General features: G+C 42.9%; 1 protein-coding gene across 1 annotated transcript in view; it reads left to right on the top strand.

The window, feature by feature from the left end:
* Positions 1-22243, top strand: part of TRPV2 (transient receptor potential cation channel subfamily V member 2) — a 55702-nt gene that overhangs the window by 17947 nt on the left and 15512 nt on the right. The window contains exons 4-10 of the mRNA XM_069945598.1: positions 2351-2503; positions 8418-8558; positions 15304-15602; positions 18109-18285; positions 19227-19385; positions 20356-20451; positions 21313-21383. Of these exons, the coding sequence (XP_069801699.1) occupies positions 2351-2503; positions 8418-8558; positions 15304-15602; positions 18109-18285; positions 19227-19385; positions 20356-20451; positions 21313-21383 (1096 nt within the window). The remainder of the gene's footprint in view (positions 1-2350; positions 2504-8417; positions 8559-15303; positions 15603-18108; positions 18286-19226; positions 19386-20355; positions 20452-21312; positions 21384-22243) is intronic.

The raw sequence follows: 22243 nt of genomic DNA, 5'->3' as shown, positions 1-22243 counted from the left end.
CGGCTCCAGGAGTGGGACTTGGCGAGATAGGGTAAGTATCCGGGACCCTAAGTTGGGATTTCGGGGGGTCTTCACCTTGTCACGGGGGGGGGGGGGGGGGTGACAGGTTCCCTTTAACTATAAAACTGCACCCACAGAAGCCCACCCCATAGTGGGAGGGAGATAGTGTTGGCTGAATTCCTTGCTGAAGTGTACAGCAGGAACAGAAAGGGTTGCAATGCAGAAGTAAAGCACACAAAGCAAGAAAACAAAACAAAAAGTAGTAAAATACCTTTAAATACAAATACGTGTTCCATGAGTCGGACAGTTAGAAATGGGTTTTATTGTATTCCTTATTTGCAATATGTTGTCTATTATGAAAGTAAAATATCCCAGAATTCTTTGCTAGTTCAGTATATGGCTATGTTCCCAGAACATCTTATCAGCTGCTGTATGTCCTGCAGGATGTGGTGTATTCTTTCCAATCTGGACAGCAGGAGAGGTTTTCTATGGGGATTTGCTACTGCTCTGGACACTTCCTGACATGGACAGAGGTGGCAGCAGAGAGCACTGTGTCAGACTGGAAAGAATGCACCACTTCCTTCAGGACATGCAGCAGCTGATAAGTACAAGAAAAATTTTTATTAGAAGCAAATTACAAATTTTCGAAACTTTTTGGCACCAGTTGATCTTTAAAGATTTTTTTTTTTTTTTTTTTTTGCTGAACTATCCCTTTAAACACAAAACAGACCATTCTAACAAGAAAAAAACTTTACATTTGTACCAGGAAGACCACTTATAAACCAAGTAAAATCATAAGAAAACCTTGTTTTCCGTCCATAATTGGATAAGACTCTCACTATAATGAGCGTTGTTATTACATTGCTCAGTTTATTAGGTAATTCACTTTTCACTTCGGATTGATTTCCAACACTTAAAGGATTGTTTCAGGGCTTTTATCTGCCGTATATAACTGCGCTTCCTGAAAAGACACTTTAAGCAGGAGGCCAGTCACACGAGTATGCATCAGCTGATGATCTCCGCATCTCTGCAGATGATCACACCCTGGATTATTGTTTAGGGGTTACAGGCAGCAGCTGATGGTTGTGGTAGTCATGCTTTGTATTTGGATGCCATTAAAGGGGTTGTTCACCTTTTTTTTTTTCTTTTAAATCAGCTTGTCCCAGAAAGTGCCAGACATTTGTAATCTACTTCTATTAAAAAATCTCCAGTCTTCCATTACTTATCAGCTGCTGTATGTGGAAGTGGTGTATTCTCTCCTGTGTTACACAGTGCTCTCTGCTGCCACCTATGTCCATTTTAGGAACTGTCCAGAGCAGGAGAGGTTTTCTATGGGATTTGCTACTGCTCTGGACAGTTCCTGACATGGCAGCATAGAGCACCTTGTCACACAGGAGAGAATACACCACTTCCTGCACCACATACAGCAGCTGTTAAGTACTGGAAGACTGATTTTTTTTTTTTTTTTTTTATAGAAGTAAATTACAAATCTCTGGCTCTTGCTGGCACTAGTTAATTTGAAAGAGAAAAATTTGGGTGAACTTCTCCTTTAAGGACTGCTACAATAATGAGCAGTTATGTGAGGCCAACAGCCGATTCTCTTGAATATCTTCTACATATGTTACACCAGGATACACTCTAAATTATAAGTATATATTTAGGGGTATGATTAAAGCGGAATTTCTCATCCAATGACTGTATATTACATAAAACCACGGCTTTCTATAATAGTCACCTATTGCTTATATAGGCAGGAATATGAAAGTAGAACATCTTGTAGTGCTCAGCTTAAAGGGGTGTTCTAATGTATGACTGAGATGAAAAACTATGCCATCAATGAGTGTCCTTTAAAGGGCTAGTTCATCAGATCAACTGCTGCCAGAAAGTTATATAGATTTGTAATTTACTTCTATAAAAAAAATACTTATCAGCTGCTGTATGTCCTGCAGGAAGTGGTGTAGTCTTTCCAGTCTGGCACAGTGCTCTCTGCTGCCACCTCTGTCCATGTCAGGAACTGTCCAGAGCAGCAGCAAAAAGAAAACCATAGAAAACCTCTCCTGCTCTCCAGACTAGAAAGGATACACCACTTCATGCAATACATACAGCAGCTAATAAGTACTGGAAGACTTGAGATTTTTCACATAAAAGTAAACTACAAATCTCTGGCTCTTTCTGGCACCATTTGACTTTAAAGATTTTTTTTTCTTTTTTGCTGAACTACCCATTTAACTAATATAGACATGTACAATATAGGTACAATGTACCCTGTTATGTGTTTCAGAAACAAAGAATGTGATATATACACATTGATGTAAGGCAAATACCAGCTAAAAATGTATTTTCTATGCAGATGCTGACACTGGGAAGACATGTTTATTAAAGGCCATGTGGAATTTAAGAGATGGGAGAAATGGCACTATCCCCATATTGCTGGAGGCTGCAAAGAACACCGGCCATTTAGATCAACTGGTGAATGCAGCCTATACCAATGACTATTACCACGGTAAGTGAGGCCAGGAGAAGGGGAGTCCTTGGAGTTTTCTTTTCCAATAAATATTTTTCCCAGCGCTGTGTGTGATATGAAGTACTGTGCCTGGATATGTCTGTACGGCATTGCTTAAAGGGAACCTCACGGAAATAATGGCGTCCAGTGTGCGGCCATCATGTTATGTGGCAGGAGAGGCTGAACAGATTGTGGGAAAATACCAGTGTAATTTTTCATTTATTCATTGATTATAAATCTCTGCTCATTTTGAAGTCACATGGGCGGTCTTATTCAGTGATTGACAGATCTCATTATATGCCCAGAGTAAACTATATAACAATCTGCTCAGCTCCTCCCGCTCTGTAACATATCCACAGATTGGACTGCATTTTCAATGTGATAGGTTCCCTTTAAAGCAATTTTTTTTTCATTCAAATTAACTGGTTTCAGAAAGTTATATAGATTTTTAAATTACCTCCATTTTAAAATCTCCAGTACTTATCAGCTGCTGTATGTCTTGCAGGAAGTGGTGTATTCTTTCCAGTCTGACACAATGCTCTCTGCTGCCACCTGTGTCCATGTCAGGAACTGTCCAGAGCAGTAGCAAATCCCCATAGAAACCCTCTCCTGCTCTAGACAGTTCCTGACATAGACAGAGGTGGCAGCAGAGAGCACAGTGTCAACCTGGAGAGAATACACCACTTCCTGCAGGACATACAGCGGCTGATAAGTACTGGAAGGCTTGAGATTTTGTAATAGAAGTAAATTACAAATCTCTGGCACTTGCTGGGACCAGTTAATTTGAAATAAAACATTTTTGGTAAACTACCCCTTAAATGCATTGACATGGATTACCAACCTCTTCTGCTGACTATAGATTAAACCAGAATATAGATATTTCCATGGAGTGGAGGAAACCATCATCAATATGTTTCTATAGTGAATCTGTATACTTGCCTAGCTACACAGGATATGAGTCACTCTGTGCGTGCTCCATGCATACAGACCGTATGATGGCGGCTGTGGCCCGTAGAGTCAGGCTGCAGGAGGGGCCGGGCACAGATACAACCACTATAGGGGTAGGGTCATTGCTTGTCGTCATAGATGTTGCAGCAGCCGACCTATCTGAGAGCCGTAGTAAGTGATAAAACTGCGGGATCCGTAATAAAAGGTTACTCTAAATCACACCTACAGAGGTTCTAGAAGAAGAAGTATCATTACTGTACTGTTCTCTCCCGTAGTTTCTGCCCTCCCGCTGTATAATGATCATGTATTATATTACACACCACTACTGGGTTATATTTAACATAGGGCGGCCTCATGTATTTAGTGATGATCATTTTAAGGCTATGTTCACACTACGTAAGTTTCCGGCCGTAGCGCGTTCCGTGAATAAGCGGCCGGAGACTAACGTAGTTTGCGTATAATGGAAAGTATACGAAGTACGGCTGCACAGTTCATACTACGTACAAACTTACGCTCGGATCGTAGCGTAGCGTAGCAAGTAGCGTAAATCTCCGGTCAGAATTTACCGCGTATATGTCCGGCCGCGAAAATATGCAGCCGGACATATACGCAGTGTGAACATAGCCTCATACAGTAAGTAGACAGTTACTATAATCCTCCAGTGCGTCTGCTGCCATGCTATACAATGGAAATGATTGCTTGTTTCTATAGTAGAACATCAATCCTGTATCCTTCTACCCTTAAAACAAATCCTGGTGACTTATGACTGCAGAACTTAAAGGGGGGATCCAGAACCAAGTTAAAACTAATTGTATTCATCCCATTTTAAAGTAGTCTGGTAGTCCTTGAGGCCAACGCGTTTTGAGCCCGTGTGGCTATGACTAAGGGTACTATTACACGAAGCAATTATTGGCTGTAATTGGCCGATTAACGGCCATTGTGTCCAATAATCATTTCATGTAATGGGTTATGTTGTAAATCAACGATCAGCCGACATGCACGATGTTGGCTGATCATTGATCTAAAACATTACCTAAAATTGCGGCAGCGACGGTCCTATGCCCCCCCGGCCCCCGCTCGCTGTTTGTGCGTGTAATAGCGCCAACAGCAAGCAAAGAGCGAGCGCTGATCTGATAGGTCGGTGCTTGCTTGCTCTGAAATATCGGGCCGTGTAATAGGGCTCTAAGAATTAGACTCAGGGACATCCAGACCACCTGTTTGTGGCCTTATTTTAATTGACTTCAATGAATTGCATTGAAGTCTATAGAATAATGGACGCCATTTGCGTCATAGCTCCATACGATGAGCTGTCGTCCACCCCAGACTGCGTACGAGGGGAGGACATACAATGGACCCATTGTAAGGGAATCAGGGGTGCAATGCCATCCTGAGGTCAGATAAATCTTATTCCGCATGTATAAATGTGCATATATGTTAGGTTGTTACTATTACTATGTAGGAGAAGTCAATACATAAAAATCCAGAAGGAAAAACCATCATTTCTAATTCATAGATTGGAAAGCCTTTCCTCTAATGCCCATTATTACACAATCCCAGCACATTAATGGTAATTAGGCTTTGCTGATGTTATTTGTGCAATGGCAGAGGTGAGAGAAACAGCTAAATCTCATCATCATCATCACTAAATGGCTCTGGGATCTGCTAGTGGATTTATCTGCAGATGCGTCTCTGGCTATTTACATCCTGATTCCAGCCCAGGGAAGATGGGACCGACAGCTCTGTGGGAAATGCTAATCTCTAGTATGGGAGAAGGAAAGCTAATATACCAGATACGTAAGGCACCTTATACACTATTCTTAAAAGATGCACAGTGTGTCTATACACATATGAAATACATTAGGGTGCAAGAAGTATGAGAATAGTGTTAAAGAGGTTGTCCACCCAGAAGTAACTTGTTCCCAGGATAAGGGACAACTAAGGAATCTGACCTTCGTACCCCCTGCTGAACTCCAGAACACCCCTGCTCCTTTGTTTTGAATACAGCCATGGATATGGAACGTGACCTGGGACTCTATTCATTCCTAGGGAGTACTCGGCTCTCTCTGGCAGCTCCATTCATTCTCTGTAAAGCTGCTGGAGAGAGCCGACTACATCCTCGGCCCTGAAAAATTCCTTTCCTCCTGCACCAATCAGAATAGCTTTCACCTGCACCATATTACAGCACTCACAGAAGTCTGGTAAACCAAAACTGCAAAAGAACACTGCAGAGACACCATCACGTGTCTCGACATCAGTGAACTAGCCAGACCTTCCTCCGGTAAGGCACAACCAAGCCAAGGAATGTCTCCAATCAAGGAACCCACCCAAGCAAGGTATCCACCCACAGACACCTGTTTCGGGATATTTGCCCCTCATCAGTGTGGAGGAGGTTTCTGGCTAGTGGGAGCAATTCTAGTAAGTGCATGCTTAAGGACGCTGGTTGACCTCAGGGAGATCAACCAAAACACCCCAGAGACACCACCACGTGTCTCGACGTCAGTGTATTCTAGAACATTGCCCCCTGGGAAATCAAATATGCAAAAGAACACTGCAGAGACACCATCACGTGTCCCAACGTCAGTGAACTAGCCAGACCTTCCTCCAGGAAATAACAACCAAGCCAAGGAATGTCTCTAATCAAGGAAACCACCCGAGCAAGGTATCCATCCACAGACAGCTGTTTCAGGGTAATTGCCCCTCATCAGTGTGGAGTAGGATTCTGGCTAGTGGGAGCAATGACTAGTAAGTGCATGCAAAAAGACGCAAAACACCGCAGAGACATCATCACATTCCTTGGCTTGGATGTTCCTTACCGGAGGAAGGTCTGGCTAGTTTACTGATGTCAAGACACGTGATGGTGTCTCTGCAGTGTTCTTTTGCATATTTCATTTCCCAGGGGGTAATGTTCTAGAATACACTGACATCGAGACATGTGATAGTGTCTCTGCAGTGTTTTGTTTGATCTCCCTGATGTAAACCAGGGTCCTTTTGGTAAACCAAAATGTCACACAATTTTTTGGGCTTTTTGACATCTGTGCTGCTTATACTAAAGGGGTGGGGAGGGGACAGAATGGGGGTCGCGGTCTCCGCTCATGCCATACTTATCAGAATGCACATTATCAGCTTATAACATCTGGCCTGTACACTGGGATACTGGTCTTACAAAAAATTCCCTCCAATCTGTGAGCTCTAGAGGCAAAACCTGGGAGGATGTTACAACCAAGGCCATAAGTTCAGTGACTGACATTTTCAGTTCTATTTCTCTTGAGGGAAGAAAAAGAAGGGAAGTAGAAAGTGATTACTGGACGTATAACACAGCGGCCAAAGGTGATGTGGAGGTGACCAGGTGACTGCTGGGACATGTCCCTTTTATCCAGTGAGATAAAACAAGTGATACCTGTCACGTAGCTGATGGCTGTTTGTAAAGTTATAAAATAGCAAATGTCCCCATAATTTTCCTTTATGGGGTGTTGGCAGGTGGTTTGCCTTCAAAAGAAGAGGCCACCTCTACCATATACATTACTGTCTGGCCTGTCAATAAGTCAAGATGGCTGCAATTCACTAAGGCACTGAACTATAATGGGGCAAAAGTAACAGTGATATGTACCCCTGATGAAGAGTCCTTCCCATAAGAAATCACTGAAATGCAGACAATTGGATCCACACCCCCAAGATAATGATTTTATATTCTGTATAACATGTAAAACAAATGAAACAAATATGTAGAAAGAGCTGAATATGTTATAAGTTACTGTACAGTATAGCAATCAGCATGTGGAGTATAATGTATAGTAACTGTATAACCCTGATAACACAGCAGCTGGATATGGGATATATAAGTTACTGTACAGTATAGCAATCAGCATGTGGTGTATAATGTATAGTAACTGTATAACCCTAATAACACAGCAGCTGGATATGTGATATATAAGTTACTGTACAGTATAGCAGCATGTGGTGTATAATGTATAGTAACTGTATAACCCTGATAACACAGCAGCTGGATATGTGATATATAAGTTACTGTACAGTATAGCAATCAGCATGTGGTATATAATGTATAGTAACTGTATAACCCTGATAACACAGCAGCTGGATATGTGATATATAAGTTACTGTACAGTATAGCAATCAGCATGTGGTGTATAATGTATAGTAACTGTATAACCCTGATAACACAGCAGCTGGATATGTGATATATAAGTTACTGTACAGTATAGTATCAGCTTGTGGAGTATAATGTATAGTAACTGCATAACCCTGATAACACAGCAGCTGGATATGTGATATATAAGTTACTGTACAGTATAGCAATCAGCATGTGGTATATAATGTATAGTAACTGTATAACCCTGATAACACAGCAGCTGGATATGTGATATATAGGTTACTGTACAGTATAGCAATCAGCATGTGGTGTATAATGTATAGTAACTGCATAACCCTGATAACACAGCAGCTGGATATGTGATATATAGGTTACTGTACAGTATAGCAATCAGCATGTGGTGTATAATGTATAGTAACTGTATAACCCTGATAACACAGCAGCAGTTTGTAGATACAGGGTGGGAATTCAGTTTTCCTTAATGAAGAGGATGGGAAACACAAGGGCGGACAGAGACTCCAGGCACCGGGGAGAGAGGGGTTACAGCTATGAAGAGATTACCTCCACAGTCCTGTCCCCTGATGTAAGCCCCAGCCTGAAGTGGATCTGCTATGATTTGGAAGGTGAGGGAGACTTCCTGGGTCAGAGTACTGTGCTGTAGACCCCGCTATGCAGACCATGCCCCTCCCCCACTCCCCCTCCCACCCAGTACAGGGAGCTCTTACACCAAAGCAATGCTCTTAAACCAAGTCACAATTTTAAAAAAACAAAATGCTCTTAATCCAAGTTACTCTTAAACCAAGGTACAACTGTATTGGGATTTTTTCCACCTCTGTACTTTCTTTTTGTCTCGCACAGGACAGACAGCTCTCCACATAGCAATAGAAAGGAGGAACTTAGATTTAGTGAAGCTTTTGATGGAAAACAAGGCTGACGTGCATGCATCTGCTGATGGCCTCTTCTTCCAACACAGAAAGAAAGGCGTCAGTTTCTACTTTGGTAAGTTTTTTTTTAAATATATATAAAATTAAAGGGGTATGTCATAACTTTTGATATGTTGCTGCCCATGGTCTGACTAACAATTTCTTCTATACTTGTTATTATGCACTCAGTCTCCTTCCCCCAGTTCTGAGCTGCTGCTTTTCTGAAGAAACGAAAATTTGTGTGTGAGCTTTTCTCTCTGTCTCCCCCTCCTCCCCCCTCACTACTGAGACAGCTGATGTCAAAAAGTCCTTGGCAGGATTTATCTGCAACTTTGTAGCTTCTTTGTAATGCTGGGAGGGTTATTTTGAGGTCAAGGTTCTGAAAAACTAACTGTGATTAATCCCCCAAGCATTACAAAGAAGCTACAATGTTGCAGATAAAGCCTGCCAAGGAGTTGTTTACATCAGCCGTCCCAGAAGGGAGGGGGGCAGAGAAAAGCTCACACACAGATTTTTGTGTCTTCAGCAGAAAGCAGCAGTTGAGAACTGGAGGAAGGAGACTGAATAGATAATAACAAGTATGGAAGGAATTGTTATTCTCACCATGGGCAGCAAAATATTAAAAGTTATGTTTGAGTGGAATACTTCTTTAACATAGGTAAGAACATTTTTCATGCATGATAATTCTATGAACATCTAAATAGGTAATACAGTTACCAAATAACAGCAGCAAATATCATCATCATACACATTACCACCATATTGTTACTGGCCCAATCCGGAATACTGAGCAATAATACCAGTATACAAAGAGGAAATGTTATCACCATACTATTACAGACCAGATGCAGTACTTTAAGGCCAACAATACCAATAACACCAGTATCGTATCATGACCACAAAATACCACCCCTGTGCTACATGACTAATCCTCTATACAAGTACCAATATTTCCCCCAGACTGTGTCCATACCAGCCTTGCATTGGGTCTACACATGAAGTGATTACAGTGAGTCACTGGGGGCATCTTCTCTGAGTTAAGTGATGTCGTCTGATCTCTGAGTTGTTCACTTCTTTATCTAGCCTGGGCCATAATGAAAACTTCTCTGAGCCACGACTCGTAGCCACAGAATTTGGCAGACAAATTTTCTTAACTCCTCATTCTCAAACTTCCCGTTTGTGTTGCTCCTCTCCACCTTAATATAACAGTTGTGCCCTCCTCTGTTCCACCATAAGCTTTAAAGGGATATTCTCAGCTGCCAACCTTACCCCATTTCATGCTCCTGGCCTGCTTTCAATTCCTGCTTTGGGTGGAGAAGCGGACGCCTCCACAGTCATTGGCTGTTCTGGCCAGCGTTACTGTGTTTCTCTGCTCTGCACTCTGCTGTTCTGTTTGGCTCTGCTTTACCAGGTTCTGTCCTGACAGCTTCATGGGGCTGGGAGCTGTCAGTGTGAAGATGGATTACTGCAGATAAGGTGGCCAGGCAGGGGAGCTGCTTTCTGAGATCCCGACTACCCCTCCCTTCAGAGAAGTGATGGAGTGAGTTGCGATGCCCTGGCCCCTGGGGGCCACTTCCGCAGTGCTGGTGTTATGAGCGGGCAATGACCGGGGCAGCTGCAGGGGTGTATACTTGTCACGGTATAGGCCTGAGGGCGGCACAGCTGTAGGGCCGGTCTGTGGAATCTGCGGGTGATGACGGGCATGCGATTCTTCGCTGCACTTAGTCAGGGCACCAGTTAGTGGACACCAATACCAGGGTTCAGTAACAGCGGTTTTATTATAGATGAGGTAACTAGTAGCAACAGTTCTGTCCGGATGCAACCGGGTATATAGCAGGCTTTGACAAATAAAGCAGGAGTGGTGCTGCATAGGCTGTGAGAATACGTGCCGGATGATGGGAGTAGGAGTATGAGAGAAATAGCGTTGCTGGGTGGATTAGCTTGAGAATAATACTTGCTGTGAATCCTTGCAGCGATGAGGAGAGATAACGGAATGACACCCAGATGAGAGAGAAGAATCCGGTCACTTGAGCAGGCAGATACAGCCGAAGACTTGTATATAGCAGCAGACTTAGTCACTCTTCTGTGGGAGAGGATAGAACCACACAACCTCCTTGCTTGGAAGCAGGGGCTCAACTGACTTGTCAGCAGGAAGTGGGAGGTCACATGGTTGCTCCTGGCCAGAGCTAGTCGGCCATTGGAGGAACCATGGTTACAGGTCACGTGATCAACAGCCTTGCATACCACTGTACACTGTAATACACAGGAACACATGAGAATACACATGAAAATGCACAATACCAGAGAATACTAGGGGAAAACCAGCAGCAGTTGCAGTGCAAACACTTACCAGAACAGGCATTGACACAGCAATAGAAATGGGCATAATAGGAGTAGTAGTCTGCATGTTCTGGGACACTGCATACCTCCCTAGCAAGTTTGAGCCGACCTCGGCGAATCTAGAAGGCAGCAAACATGAATAGACTGGACAATCAAACAACAGGAATGAATTATGAGAGTGAGTGTGATGAGGTGTGTGTTTCCCACGCCCAAGGCACAGGTGAGAAGAGAGAGAGAGAATGAGAAACCCTAGTGGCAGGACTTCACCTAGGGGTGCCTAACGTACTCTGGCGACCAGGTAGCTAGTGCGTGAACCATCTGACGTGTAAGCCAGGACAACTTAACGGCTGGCGGGTGACCCTCCATATTCCAGCCAGTTAGACAGTAGGTTTTCTGTTAAATGTGTTACCCTACTGGAAAAGAGAACTGTGAAGACCTGTGTACTACCTTGGCGTGTCTGAGTAGTGTCTTGGATACCTGGAAGAGAAAAGAACAAAATAATAAAACCAAACATACATGGGGAGCTCCCTTTCATACCACTCAATCACACACACAAGCACTCCACAGACCAAACACACGAAAAGGTATCCAAGGTGCGATATGTATGGACCAGTGTGAAGGTTAGGTATGACTATGTGTGATAACTACTGTGTTGGGACAAGACAGAGGCGAACAAATACTGGAAACAAAAGGAAGGGAAACACAAGGGACAACAAATACTGCGAGGTCTTGAGGAGAACTGGCTCACATGAATCTGAATGAAAATCTGAGAAAAATCTGAATGAAAATCTGAGAAAAATCTGCATACGAACTGGCTCAACTAAATCTTTCCAGCTATAGATATGATAATAATACACAATAATGAGACTGGATGAGAAAATACACTCCTACATAAACTGGACTTTCTCTGAGGTATATATATATACTGACTTCTCTTACTCAGAGGAGGAGCTATCTGACTTAGACACTGGAAAATATACTGTTTTACAAAAGAGGCACTCTACTCTGAGGCAATCTATGTAACTTTTTGCTTACTCAGAGGAGGAAATACAAAGACTTCGATAACACTGGAATGCAATAGTAGAAAAAAAATGCAATAATGAAATGAGTGCAATAATACCCTGTGTGGAACACACAATCACAGGAAAGTGCATTAGGAAGGAATGGGTTAAGTGTCTCTGTTAGGTAGAGTCTCTTTTAGGCAATTAGACATCGTCCATGTAAAAGGCTCTGGGACAGGCACTAGAGAACTTTTTGTAATGGTAAGTGTCCATCAGCTCATGGCTGGTTAGTACAGGGAACTTGGTCAGAAGGACCAGGCACGAACCTTGAACGTTGCAGGAACTGGAATGGTGAAACAGCACACAAAAAAAACACAGTTTAAGGGCTCTGGTCTCTGTAAGGATACTTAGCAGAAATGTCCTGGAGGACCCTGAGTAGGCTTCTTCTTTTTCTTCTTCCACGGATAGCGATAGCGTGAAGGGCCTGGAGCAGAAGCATCACTGGATGCCGTAGTGACTACAATGCTGGGCGTCACCGTGGTGATAGGAGAGATGATGGGGGCCACATGATAGGTGACGGTCGTGGTAGAAGAGGCAGCCTTAGCCACAGCAGTGGGGGCAGTAGAGGGGACTGCGGTAGTAGACGGGCCCGCTGTAGTGGAAGCTGCAGGAGTAGCGCTAGGCATAGCGGTGGCAGCTGTAGTGGCAGGCGACAGGGCAGCGAGGTCCTGCTGAATGTCCTCGATCAGCTGCATAATCTTAGGCCCCGGCCCGAGCATCCATTGCGGCAGGGGCGGCGGATCACGCCCTGGAGGTTGCCACAGACCCGGGGATATGAAGGCCTTAGCAGAGGTCTCCCCTTTAGGGCCAGGGACTAAGGACAACAGAGTCGGTCCACTTACAATATGTTCGCTGTCCGGTGATGAGGACCCTCCGGTACAAGAAGCGAGGTCAGCGAGGTCAGGTATGGGCCCCTCATTTCGATCAGCAGAGGCCGGGATGAAGGCCCGGCGAAGACTTCCGTCGTCCGACGGGGCAGCGTCCCAGCTGGTGTCGCTGTAGGATGGGAGCGGTGCTAGCAGGCAGGCAGGATTGCTCTCCGGCAACTCCGGCATCACTGGTGCTGCGGCTGCAGGCAAACGTTTCTCGGGGGCCGCCATCTTGTCACGCTCTGGCCGAAACTTGTAGCAGGAAGGGGAGGAGCGCCAGGCTGGAGGATCAGGCACCAGAATCTGCCCAGCAACAGTGACGTCATCCGGCCCAGGCAGCCAATCAGAAGCAGCCAATGGAAAGTCTATGGTGCCGGACGATTCCCGCGCTTTGGCAGCATGGCTGTTAACCCCCTCCTCTCCGGGGTATGGCGCAGCCAGAAATTGAAGAAGACGGCGGCCATCTTGTGTACAGTTCAGGGCCCGAAACACTTCAATCAACCCCATAGCAATCGGCAAAGTCTCTGGGGGGTAGCAGTACAGTTCTGGGGACACTGACAGTTGGCACAACACAGTCTGTATCCTGTTCGTGACGCCAAAAATGCGATGCCCTGGCCCCTGGGGGCCACTTCCGCAGTGCTGGTGTTATGAGCGGGCAATGACCGGGGCAGCTGCAGGGGTGTATACTTGTCACGGTATAGGCCTGAGGGCGGCACAGCTGTAGGGCCGGTCTGTGGAATCTGCGGGTGATGATGGGCATGCGATTCTTCGCTGCACTTAGTCAGGGCACCAGTTAGTGGACACCAATACCAGGGTTCAGTAACAGCGGTTTTATTATAGATGAGGTAACTAGTAGCAACAGTTCTGTCCGGATGCAACCGGGTATATAGCAGGCTTTGACAAATAAAGCAGGAGTGGTGCTGCATAGGCTGTGAGAATACGTGCCGGATGATGGGAGTAGGAGTATGAGAGAAATAGCGTTGCTGGGTGGATTAGCTTGAGAATAATACTTGCTGTGAATCCTTGCAGCGATGAGGAGAGATAACGGAATGACACCCAGATGAGAGAGAAGAATCCGGTCACTTGAGCAGGCAGATACAGCCGAAGACTTGTATATAGCAGCAGACTTAGTCACTCTTCTGTGGGAGAGGATAGAACCACACAACCTCCTTGCTTGGAAGCAGGGGCTCAACTGACTTGTCAGCAGGAAGTGGGAGGTCACATGGTTGCTCCTGGCCAGAGCTAGTCGGCCATTGGAGGAACCATGGTTACAGGTCACGTGATCAACAGCCTTGCATACCACTGTACACTGTAATACACAGGAACACATGAGAATACACATGAAAATGCACAATACCAGAGAATACTAGGGGAAAACCAGCAGCAGTTGCAGTGCAAACACTTACCAGAACAGGCATTGACACAGCAATAGAAATGGGCATAATAGGAGTAGTAGTCTGCATGTTCTGGGACACTGCAGAGTCACCAGCCCGGCCACCACTGATAACACAGAGAGGTGGTCGGGCACCTAGACAACCAGCTTTAAACATTACAGATAGCTCAGAGTGCCTAGAAGGGAGACATAGCTAAAAGGTACATAGAACTAATTGCAGAGTTTATTAACTTTTAATGACCTACTGTTTTAGATATAGTTGTGATGAAAATAACCGATTAAGGCCCACCCCTGTGCCCCTTATAAAATATTAGGCCCCTTATGTGCCCTCAAATAGTAGTTAGGCCCCTATGTGTCCCCTTTTAGTATTACATTCACATCTATGCCCTTATATAGTATTATAGCCAACCTGTATGCATCCATATAGTATAAGGCCTATGTTTATATATAGTATTAGACTCCCTCTGTTTGTCCATAGAGTAGTTAGCCCCTTTCTGTACCCTATATGCTAGATAGACCCCTCTGTGCCTGCCCCCATATAATGTTAGCCCCCCTCTGTGTTCCTATATAGTAATAGACCAATCTCTGTGCAGCCCCAACATAGTATTATGCCACCTTTGGACAGCCCCCAAATAATACTTGGCCTTTCTGTGGAGCCCCCTTATAGTATTTTCCCCTCTCTGAGCAGTCCCATTTAGTATTAGTCTTTGCAGCTCCTATATATTAGGTAGTCCACTCTTTGCCCTATCTAAAGCAATAGGCTCCCTCTGTTCAGCCCCCATATAGCATTAGGCCCCTCTGTGCAGCCCTCAAATAGTATTAGGTCCCTATCTGTAGCCCCAGCATTGTTTAAGGCCTCTCTGTGTATCCCTTATATTGTATTGGGCCCCCTCTGTGATGTTCCCATACATTACTAGGCCTCTATGTGCAGCGCCTGTATAGTATTAGGCCCCCATGTGCAGCCCTTATAAAGTGTTAGGTCCCCTCTGCACCTCCCAGCTAGGCCCCTCTGTGCAGCGTCCATATACTATAAGGCCATGTATTATGGACATATTGCTTTTAGGAGGCATCATTTCTGTAATACGGCATGCCCCATTTACTATTTGCCATTTTAATAGTGAAGCATATGAGTATCCTGAAAACTTGTTTTCTTTGCAGGAGAACTCCCTCTCTCACTTGCCGCCTGCACTAACCAGCCCAACATTGTCAACTATCTCCTCAATAACCCACATCGGAGAGCTGACCTGGCTGCCAAGGATACTCATGGGAACACCGTTCTGCATGCTCTGGTCATAGCGGCGGACGACACCGAAGAGAACACTGAGATTATTACTAACATGTACGACGACATCCTAAAGAAGTCAGTGCAGTTGAATCCTCAAATGAGACTTGAAGATCTTACTAACATAGAAGGTCTCACACCTATGAAGCTAGCAGCAAAGCTGGGTAGAATTGAGGTTAGTCACAAATACATTCTATTCAGGTTTATTCTGTTCTTTATAGTTTGTGTTGGAGGCACAAGCACCTAATGAGACTGCTATGGGAACCAAAGTCAGATTTATAGACTTGTTGTGCTGGAGTTGTCTCATGATTCTGTTAGTAATTATTATTATTATTATTATTATTATTATTATTATTATTACTCAAGGGCCTCCTAAATATTTTTTAAATAAAAAATTAAGGAAAATTATGCCTAATAGAATTATGCCTAGTTCAGAAATAAAAACTCAAAATTTCCAGTACTAATCAGCTACTATATGTCCTGCTGAAATTGGTAATCTTTCCAGGCTAGAGAGCAGGATAGGTTTTATATGACGATTTGCTGCTGCTCTGGACAGTTCCTGACATGGACAGAGGTGGCAGCAGAGAGAACTGTCTCAGACTGAATACACCACTTCCTGCAGGACATACAGCAGCTGATAAGTACTGGAAGACTGGAGATTCTTAAACAGAAGTAAATTACAAATCTAGATAACTTTCTGACACCAGTTGATTTGAAAGAAAAAGATTTTCACCGGAGTAACCCTTTAAGGCAGACTGCATTAATTGGGCCCTTTTTGTATTATTATTTCTTTTGAAATGGGACTGAATGAAACATTTGAATTCAGTGATTTTGCCCAATATTTGTTCTACATAGTATATGTCTACCTAGCTTCACCAAATCATTACATTATCCAGATGTCTCCAGATATCCAGAGCTACAATGTAACAGATTATAAAGGATACAATGCCATCAAAAACAGGGACCTAGAAAACTCAACAATAATAATAGAAATAAAAACAATACTATACACTAATTAAAAAAACTACCAAAGGGAACTATGAATATGTATCTAACACAATCCAAAAACATAGTTAAAAAAGTTATGAATAAACATTAACATGGTCATTGGACAGTGAAGGAAAAACAAGGCTGGGCTGAATCACAACAATAATTCAATGTGGATTCCAGATTTCACATACACGGTTGTTTGCATTATAAGGCCATGTTCACACAACATAAGTGATACTAATATAGTGATACTAATCACGGCCATTATTGCAACGGAACTTACGTAGTGCTGCAGGCTGAGGGAATCCCGTCCGGAGTGTATACACATAGTGTACGCTCCGGCCAGGATCCCTAGCGGCTCCATGGAGAAGTGACATGTCAGTTTTCTGCTGCCGCTGTCAGTGCACACTATGGAGCGAGCAGTGGGGAGTTCTGATGCGGGCGTGCACGGATGTACTGCAGTACCGGCCGGGATGATGATCTTTTCTCAGACCAGCCGTTCTGTTACCTGGACGTGTCACGGAACGGCCGGTCTCATACCAAATGTGAACATAGCCTAACATGGTTCACACTAACTTAACTTTTTGAGAAGTTTTTTTTATTTTTGAAAATATTTGATGGTTAAAAAATATATAAGAAGCCATTGATATAAAAAATGGCTAGGTTCACACTATGTAAAAATGTAATAAATGAGGGACGTTATTATGAAAGACAGCCGTTATTTTTACATAGTGTGAACCTGAACCTAGCTATTCACTTATTTTTCTCTGTGAAAGTTTACTCAGTGTGCAGAATAAAGACATTCGCAATTAAAACAGATTTTTAGGCAATTCCACCGTGCTCCATCCCATTGTACTTAGTTTTTATAGTAAATAGAACTAGACTAGAAGAGATTTCATCTTTTTTTGGTCATTTGCAGCTTCCCCTTTGAGTGATATAATCACACATTTACCAGCAGGGGCGGAGCTAGGATTCATGGGAGCCTATAGCAAGAAACTGTACAGGGCTGCATGAATCCTGCACATACAGTCTTGCGTAGTTCCATCCACCCAGACCCCCAGGGCATGAGTGACGTCACTGGCGTGTCGGGGAGTTGGGAGAACGGAACAATTAGGGACGGTGTTGGACGCTGCTTCATGTGAGTATGAGCATCACGGGGAAGGGGGGCTCTTGTTGCTGCCTCTGGCCACAGGAGAGACTGACAGGGCAGGGAGCCATTGGGTGCTGTGAGTTGTAGCCACCATGGAGGCAGACCATGTCTCACCAGGGTCCCCCTGCCGCACAGGCCCCATAGCAGTCACGTGGTCTGCCTCCATGGTGGCTACGTCACTAATAACAGTCTATAATCTTTGTTCTTGAGGTCACTTGCATTTTTACATTTCCCACCAAGATGAATATGGAACCAGAAGGTAAAACTTATAATGCTCCCCAACATGTAAAAAAAAAACCTGCCCCGTTAATAAGGGATGATTGACATACGGTGACTATATTGTTTCTGCTGTATTCTCATTGGCCCAATAGCTGAGTATGTATATATATATATATATATATATATATATATATATATATATATATATATATATATACTAATGAGGATATACTCATCTCTTCCACAATCTAAAGCAATCTGATCAGTATCTAATTCAGTTTTATCACTGTCATTTGTGACATGAATTCTCCTGGTTGTTTAGTTATTGAAGCACATAATTCGGAGGGAGATTGAAGAGCCGGAGTACAGATATCTGTCCCGGAAGTTCACTGAATGGACGTATGGCCCAGTTCACACCTCTCTGTATGACATCTCGTCCGTGGATACACATGAGCCCGGCTCTGTGCTGGAAACCATTGTGTTCAGGAGTAGAGCCAACGTGAGTAAGAGACAATCGACTTCATCCAAAGGTTATTACAGCATTACAATAAAGAGTTCATTGTGTTGACAATAATGGGTTAACCTTGAAACATGTTTTCTTAAAGGGTTTATTCGCGTTTGCGATTTTTATTTAGAAAATAAAATGAAGAAAGTGTGCAACTAATTTAAATTTAAAATTATAAAGTCTAAAGCTCTGTTGGAATTTAAAAAGCACAGTTTTAGTCTATGTTCACACAAAATACTGTTTATTAAAAGAACGTCCGTTTTCAATTTACACATACATCAGCTGTTCTTTTCAAAGTGCAATTGAAATCAATGCAAACAACGGCCGTTGTTCACACTATGTATTGAACAACTGCCGCTGTTTGCTACAGCTGTCAAAGTAATGATCATGTCAGCTATTTTTGGCTGTTGTCCATAGACTTCAATGGATTTACTTTAGTTACATTAAAAATGTCTAGTCTTCTAGTACTTATCAGCTGCTGTATGTCCTGCAGGAAGTGGAATTCTTTCCAGTCTGGAGAGCAGGAGAGGTTTTCTATGGGGATTTGCTGCTGCTCTGGACAGTTCCTGACATGGACAGAGGTGGCAGCAGAGAGCACTGTGTCAGACCGGAAAGAAAACACCAGTTCCTGCAGGACATACAGCAGCTGATAAGTACTGAAAGACTGGAGATTTTCAAATAGAAGTAAATTACAAATTTCTGGCACTTTGTGGCACCAGTTCATTTGAAAGAAAACATTTTTTGGAGAACAATCCCTTTAAATTACTATTTTTAAATAATTGGATCAATGATTCAGAGTCAGTTGCAAAGGAATAAAACATTATCCAGCAATGATGCGTCCTCTTCCTTCTTCTTTCCCATTTCACCACATTTATTAACGCCGTCCATATGTGATTTCTTGGTTATATACAAGTCTCTCGAATTCTTTTCTATAGAACCGACACAAAATGATAGTCCTTGAGCCCCTGAACCGTTTGCTGCAGGAAAAGTGGGACACCTTCGCTGGGAAGATATTTTATCTGAAGTTTATCCTGTATATTTTATATATGTGTATATTCACGGCCACGGCTTACCACCGACCTCTGGAAGGACAGGTAAGAAGATAAAGGAAAAAAATAAGGGTATTTCATAAAAAAAATAATATATATATATATATATATATATATATATATATATATATATATATATATACAGTGGTGCCTTGGGCTCAATTCAATCCTATGGAGCCGATGGAAAAGCAGCAGTTCCATAGAAATGAATAGAGCAGTGAGTCACGTGCCGTACCTGTGGCTCTGTTCATTACACAGAAGCCGGGGGCCTATACAGAGATCTCTGGGGGGTTCAGAGGTCAGACCAACCACGATCTCCTACTTTTCCACTTTCCTGTGGATAGAGGACAAGTTATTTTTCGCAATACTTTAATCCACTTTGGTCGACACACATATATACACAGTGGGGGAGATTTATCAAACATGGTGTAAAGTGAAACTGGCTCAGTTGCCCCTAGCAACCAATCAGATTCCACCTTTCATTTCTCACAGACTCTTTGGAAAATGAAAGGTGGAATCTGATTGGTTGCAGGGGGCAACTGAGCCAGTTTCACTTTACACCATGTTTGATAACACAGGTCAACAAAAAAAATAAAATTTACTGGTGTCCAAAATATTTTAATGATTTTGGGGTATTTTTGGGGTGCTGATTCTGAATATGCTATCAGTTTTGCCAGATTGGCTCAAGTTTTTTTTCATGTCTTGTTCATTTTTGAAGATTACTTTCTAAAACTAGTTAAAATAAACTAAAATCAACATTTACTTTGTAAAATTTATTGTATTCATGACAATAGCAATAAAGTTAATGCGCGTGTAGCAAATTACGTCTTTTTTTTTTACACATTTCACGAAAATTCTCAAAAACTTGAGCCAATCTGGCAAAACTGATGACATATTCAGAATCAGCACCCCAAAGTTACCCTAAATTCGTTGAAATATCTTTGGCCCCAAAAATGCTGTTGACCTGTGTAATGTATATTTATTTATTTATTTATTTTTCAAACTTTTATTTCAGCCCCCCTTTCCACTGCAAGGGACAATGAAAGACAATGCACGTGTCGCTGGAGAAGTGGTCATCATGCTTGGAGGAGTTTACATCTTCATATGCCAGGTACAGGGGCATCTCGTTGATATCCACCCTGTGCTTCTACCAAATCCAAATACTTGTCAGTAACATGAAATACGATGGAGATTTAGGACGTAACTTATAGCAGTTCTGAAATAACTAGATAACCCCTAGTATTTTAATCAATGAAACTGTAAAAATCTGTAAATGGTCAGCGCCCCCTGGTGGCAGCTGGGAAAAGTAATTGCGGGAAAAACACTTTAGTAACACTGAACTTTTCAGAAAATGAGACAAAAGTTTAAATGACTCAAAACTCTATAATGATAAAAACGTATTTCCTGTCTGGTTGTTATAATGTAAACCAAACTATTGGGAAAGTGGAGTTACAAGGTGTAAAGATAGAAACATAGAAGATTGTCGGCATAGAACCCTCCCTGCTCCATCTAGTCCGCCCTATAAGTATTAGAAGAGACTGGTAATATAGCCTACTGCATGAAGGGCTCAACCAGAAATAAAAATGTAAATATGCATGGTCAAATACAAAACTTTGGGCCTGGTGTACTAATGTGTTCCCAGCAGCAAAATGTCAGTTTTTTTGTCCATTTTAGTGGACTGACACATTTACTGCAGGTGTGCGGCACAATTCTGTGGGCATGTTGTGGGTGTTTAGGGCATGGGCCACAATGAATTTGGTGGATATCACCTAAACATATCCAAGGTCCATCCAGTATTGCTCTTGGGTAGCTTCCTCAGGGGTGGGATCAGTTTTGCGCATCCTCAGTCTGTCTGCATTCTGTTTATTCAGTCTGCCCCAATGAACCTTCGTAGACATATAACTTGCTTTTGTACTTTGTTATATAATGTTTAGATCAGATCTCGCAAAGCTTTTCTTTTTTTTCTGTACAGATCATCTATTTTTGGAAGAGGCGACCGTCATTACAAATATTAATGATGGATGGCTACTTTGAAATTCTTTTGTAAGTTTCGTCTGTTTTATGGGATAAGAAACTGGTATTGATATCGTGAGCAAGGGCAGATGGACCATCTTAAAAGAGTTATCCAGTGCTACAAAAACATGGACACTTTCTTCCAGAGACAGCACTACTCTTGTCTCCAGCTTGGGTGCAGGTTTTGCTGCTCAGTTCCATTGAAGTGAATGGAGCTTAATTGCAAACCACTCCTAAACTGGAGACAAGAGTCGTGTTGTCTCTGAAAGAAAGTGGCCATGTTTTTGTAGCACTGGATAACCCCTTTAAGGGTGCGTTCACACCTACAGGATCTGCAGCAGATTTGATGCTGTGTTCAGTTATTTAAATGAAATCTGCTGCAGAAAATTAACTGCAGATCCTGTAGGTGTGAACGCACTATAAGGCTGGGTTCACACTATGTATATTTGAGGCTGTATTTGTGAGGCTGTATAGCAACCAAAACCAGGAGTGGATTGAAAACACAGAAAGGCTCTGTTCACATAATGTTGTAATTGAGTGGATGGCCATCATTTAATGGCAAATATTTGCTGTTATTTTAAAACAACGGCTGTGGTATTGAAATAATGGCCGTTATTTACTGTTATATGGCGGCCATCCACTCAATTTCCACATTGTGTGAACAGATCCTTTCTGTGTTTTCAATCCACTCCTGGTTTTGGTTGCTATGAGGACCTGACATGAGGACCAAATACAGCCTCAAATATACATAGTGTGAACCCAGCCTAAAGGGGTATTCCAGGAAAGATTAACGTATCCCCTAACCACAGGAGGGGGAAGGGGGCGACAGCATAATTCAGGATTTACCTAGATGAGTTCTGGAGCATTCTCTCAGTACATTGATTTAAGGC

The sequence above is a fragment of the Dendropsophus ebraccatus genome, chromosome 11 (genome assembly GCF_027789765.1).
Source record: "Dendropsophus ebraccatus isolate aDenEbr1 chromosome 11, aDenEbr1.pat, whole genome shotgun sequence".
In the NCBI taxonomy this organism is placed as follows: domain Eukaryota; kingdom Metazoa; phylum Chordata; class Amphibia; order Anura; family Hylidae; genus Dendropsophus; species Dendropsophus ebraccatus.
This window is presented reverse-complemented; position numbering and strand designations above follow the sequence as displayed.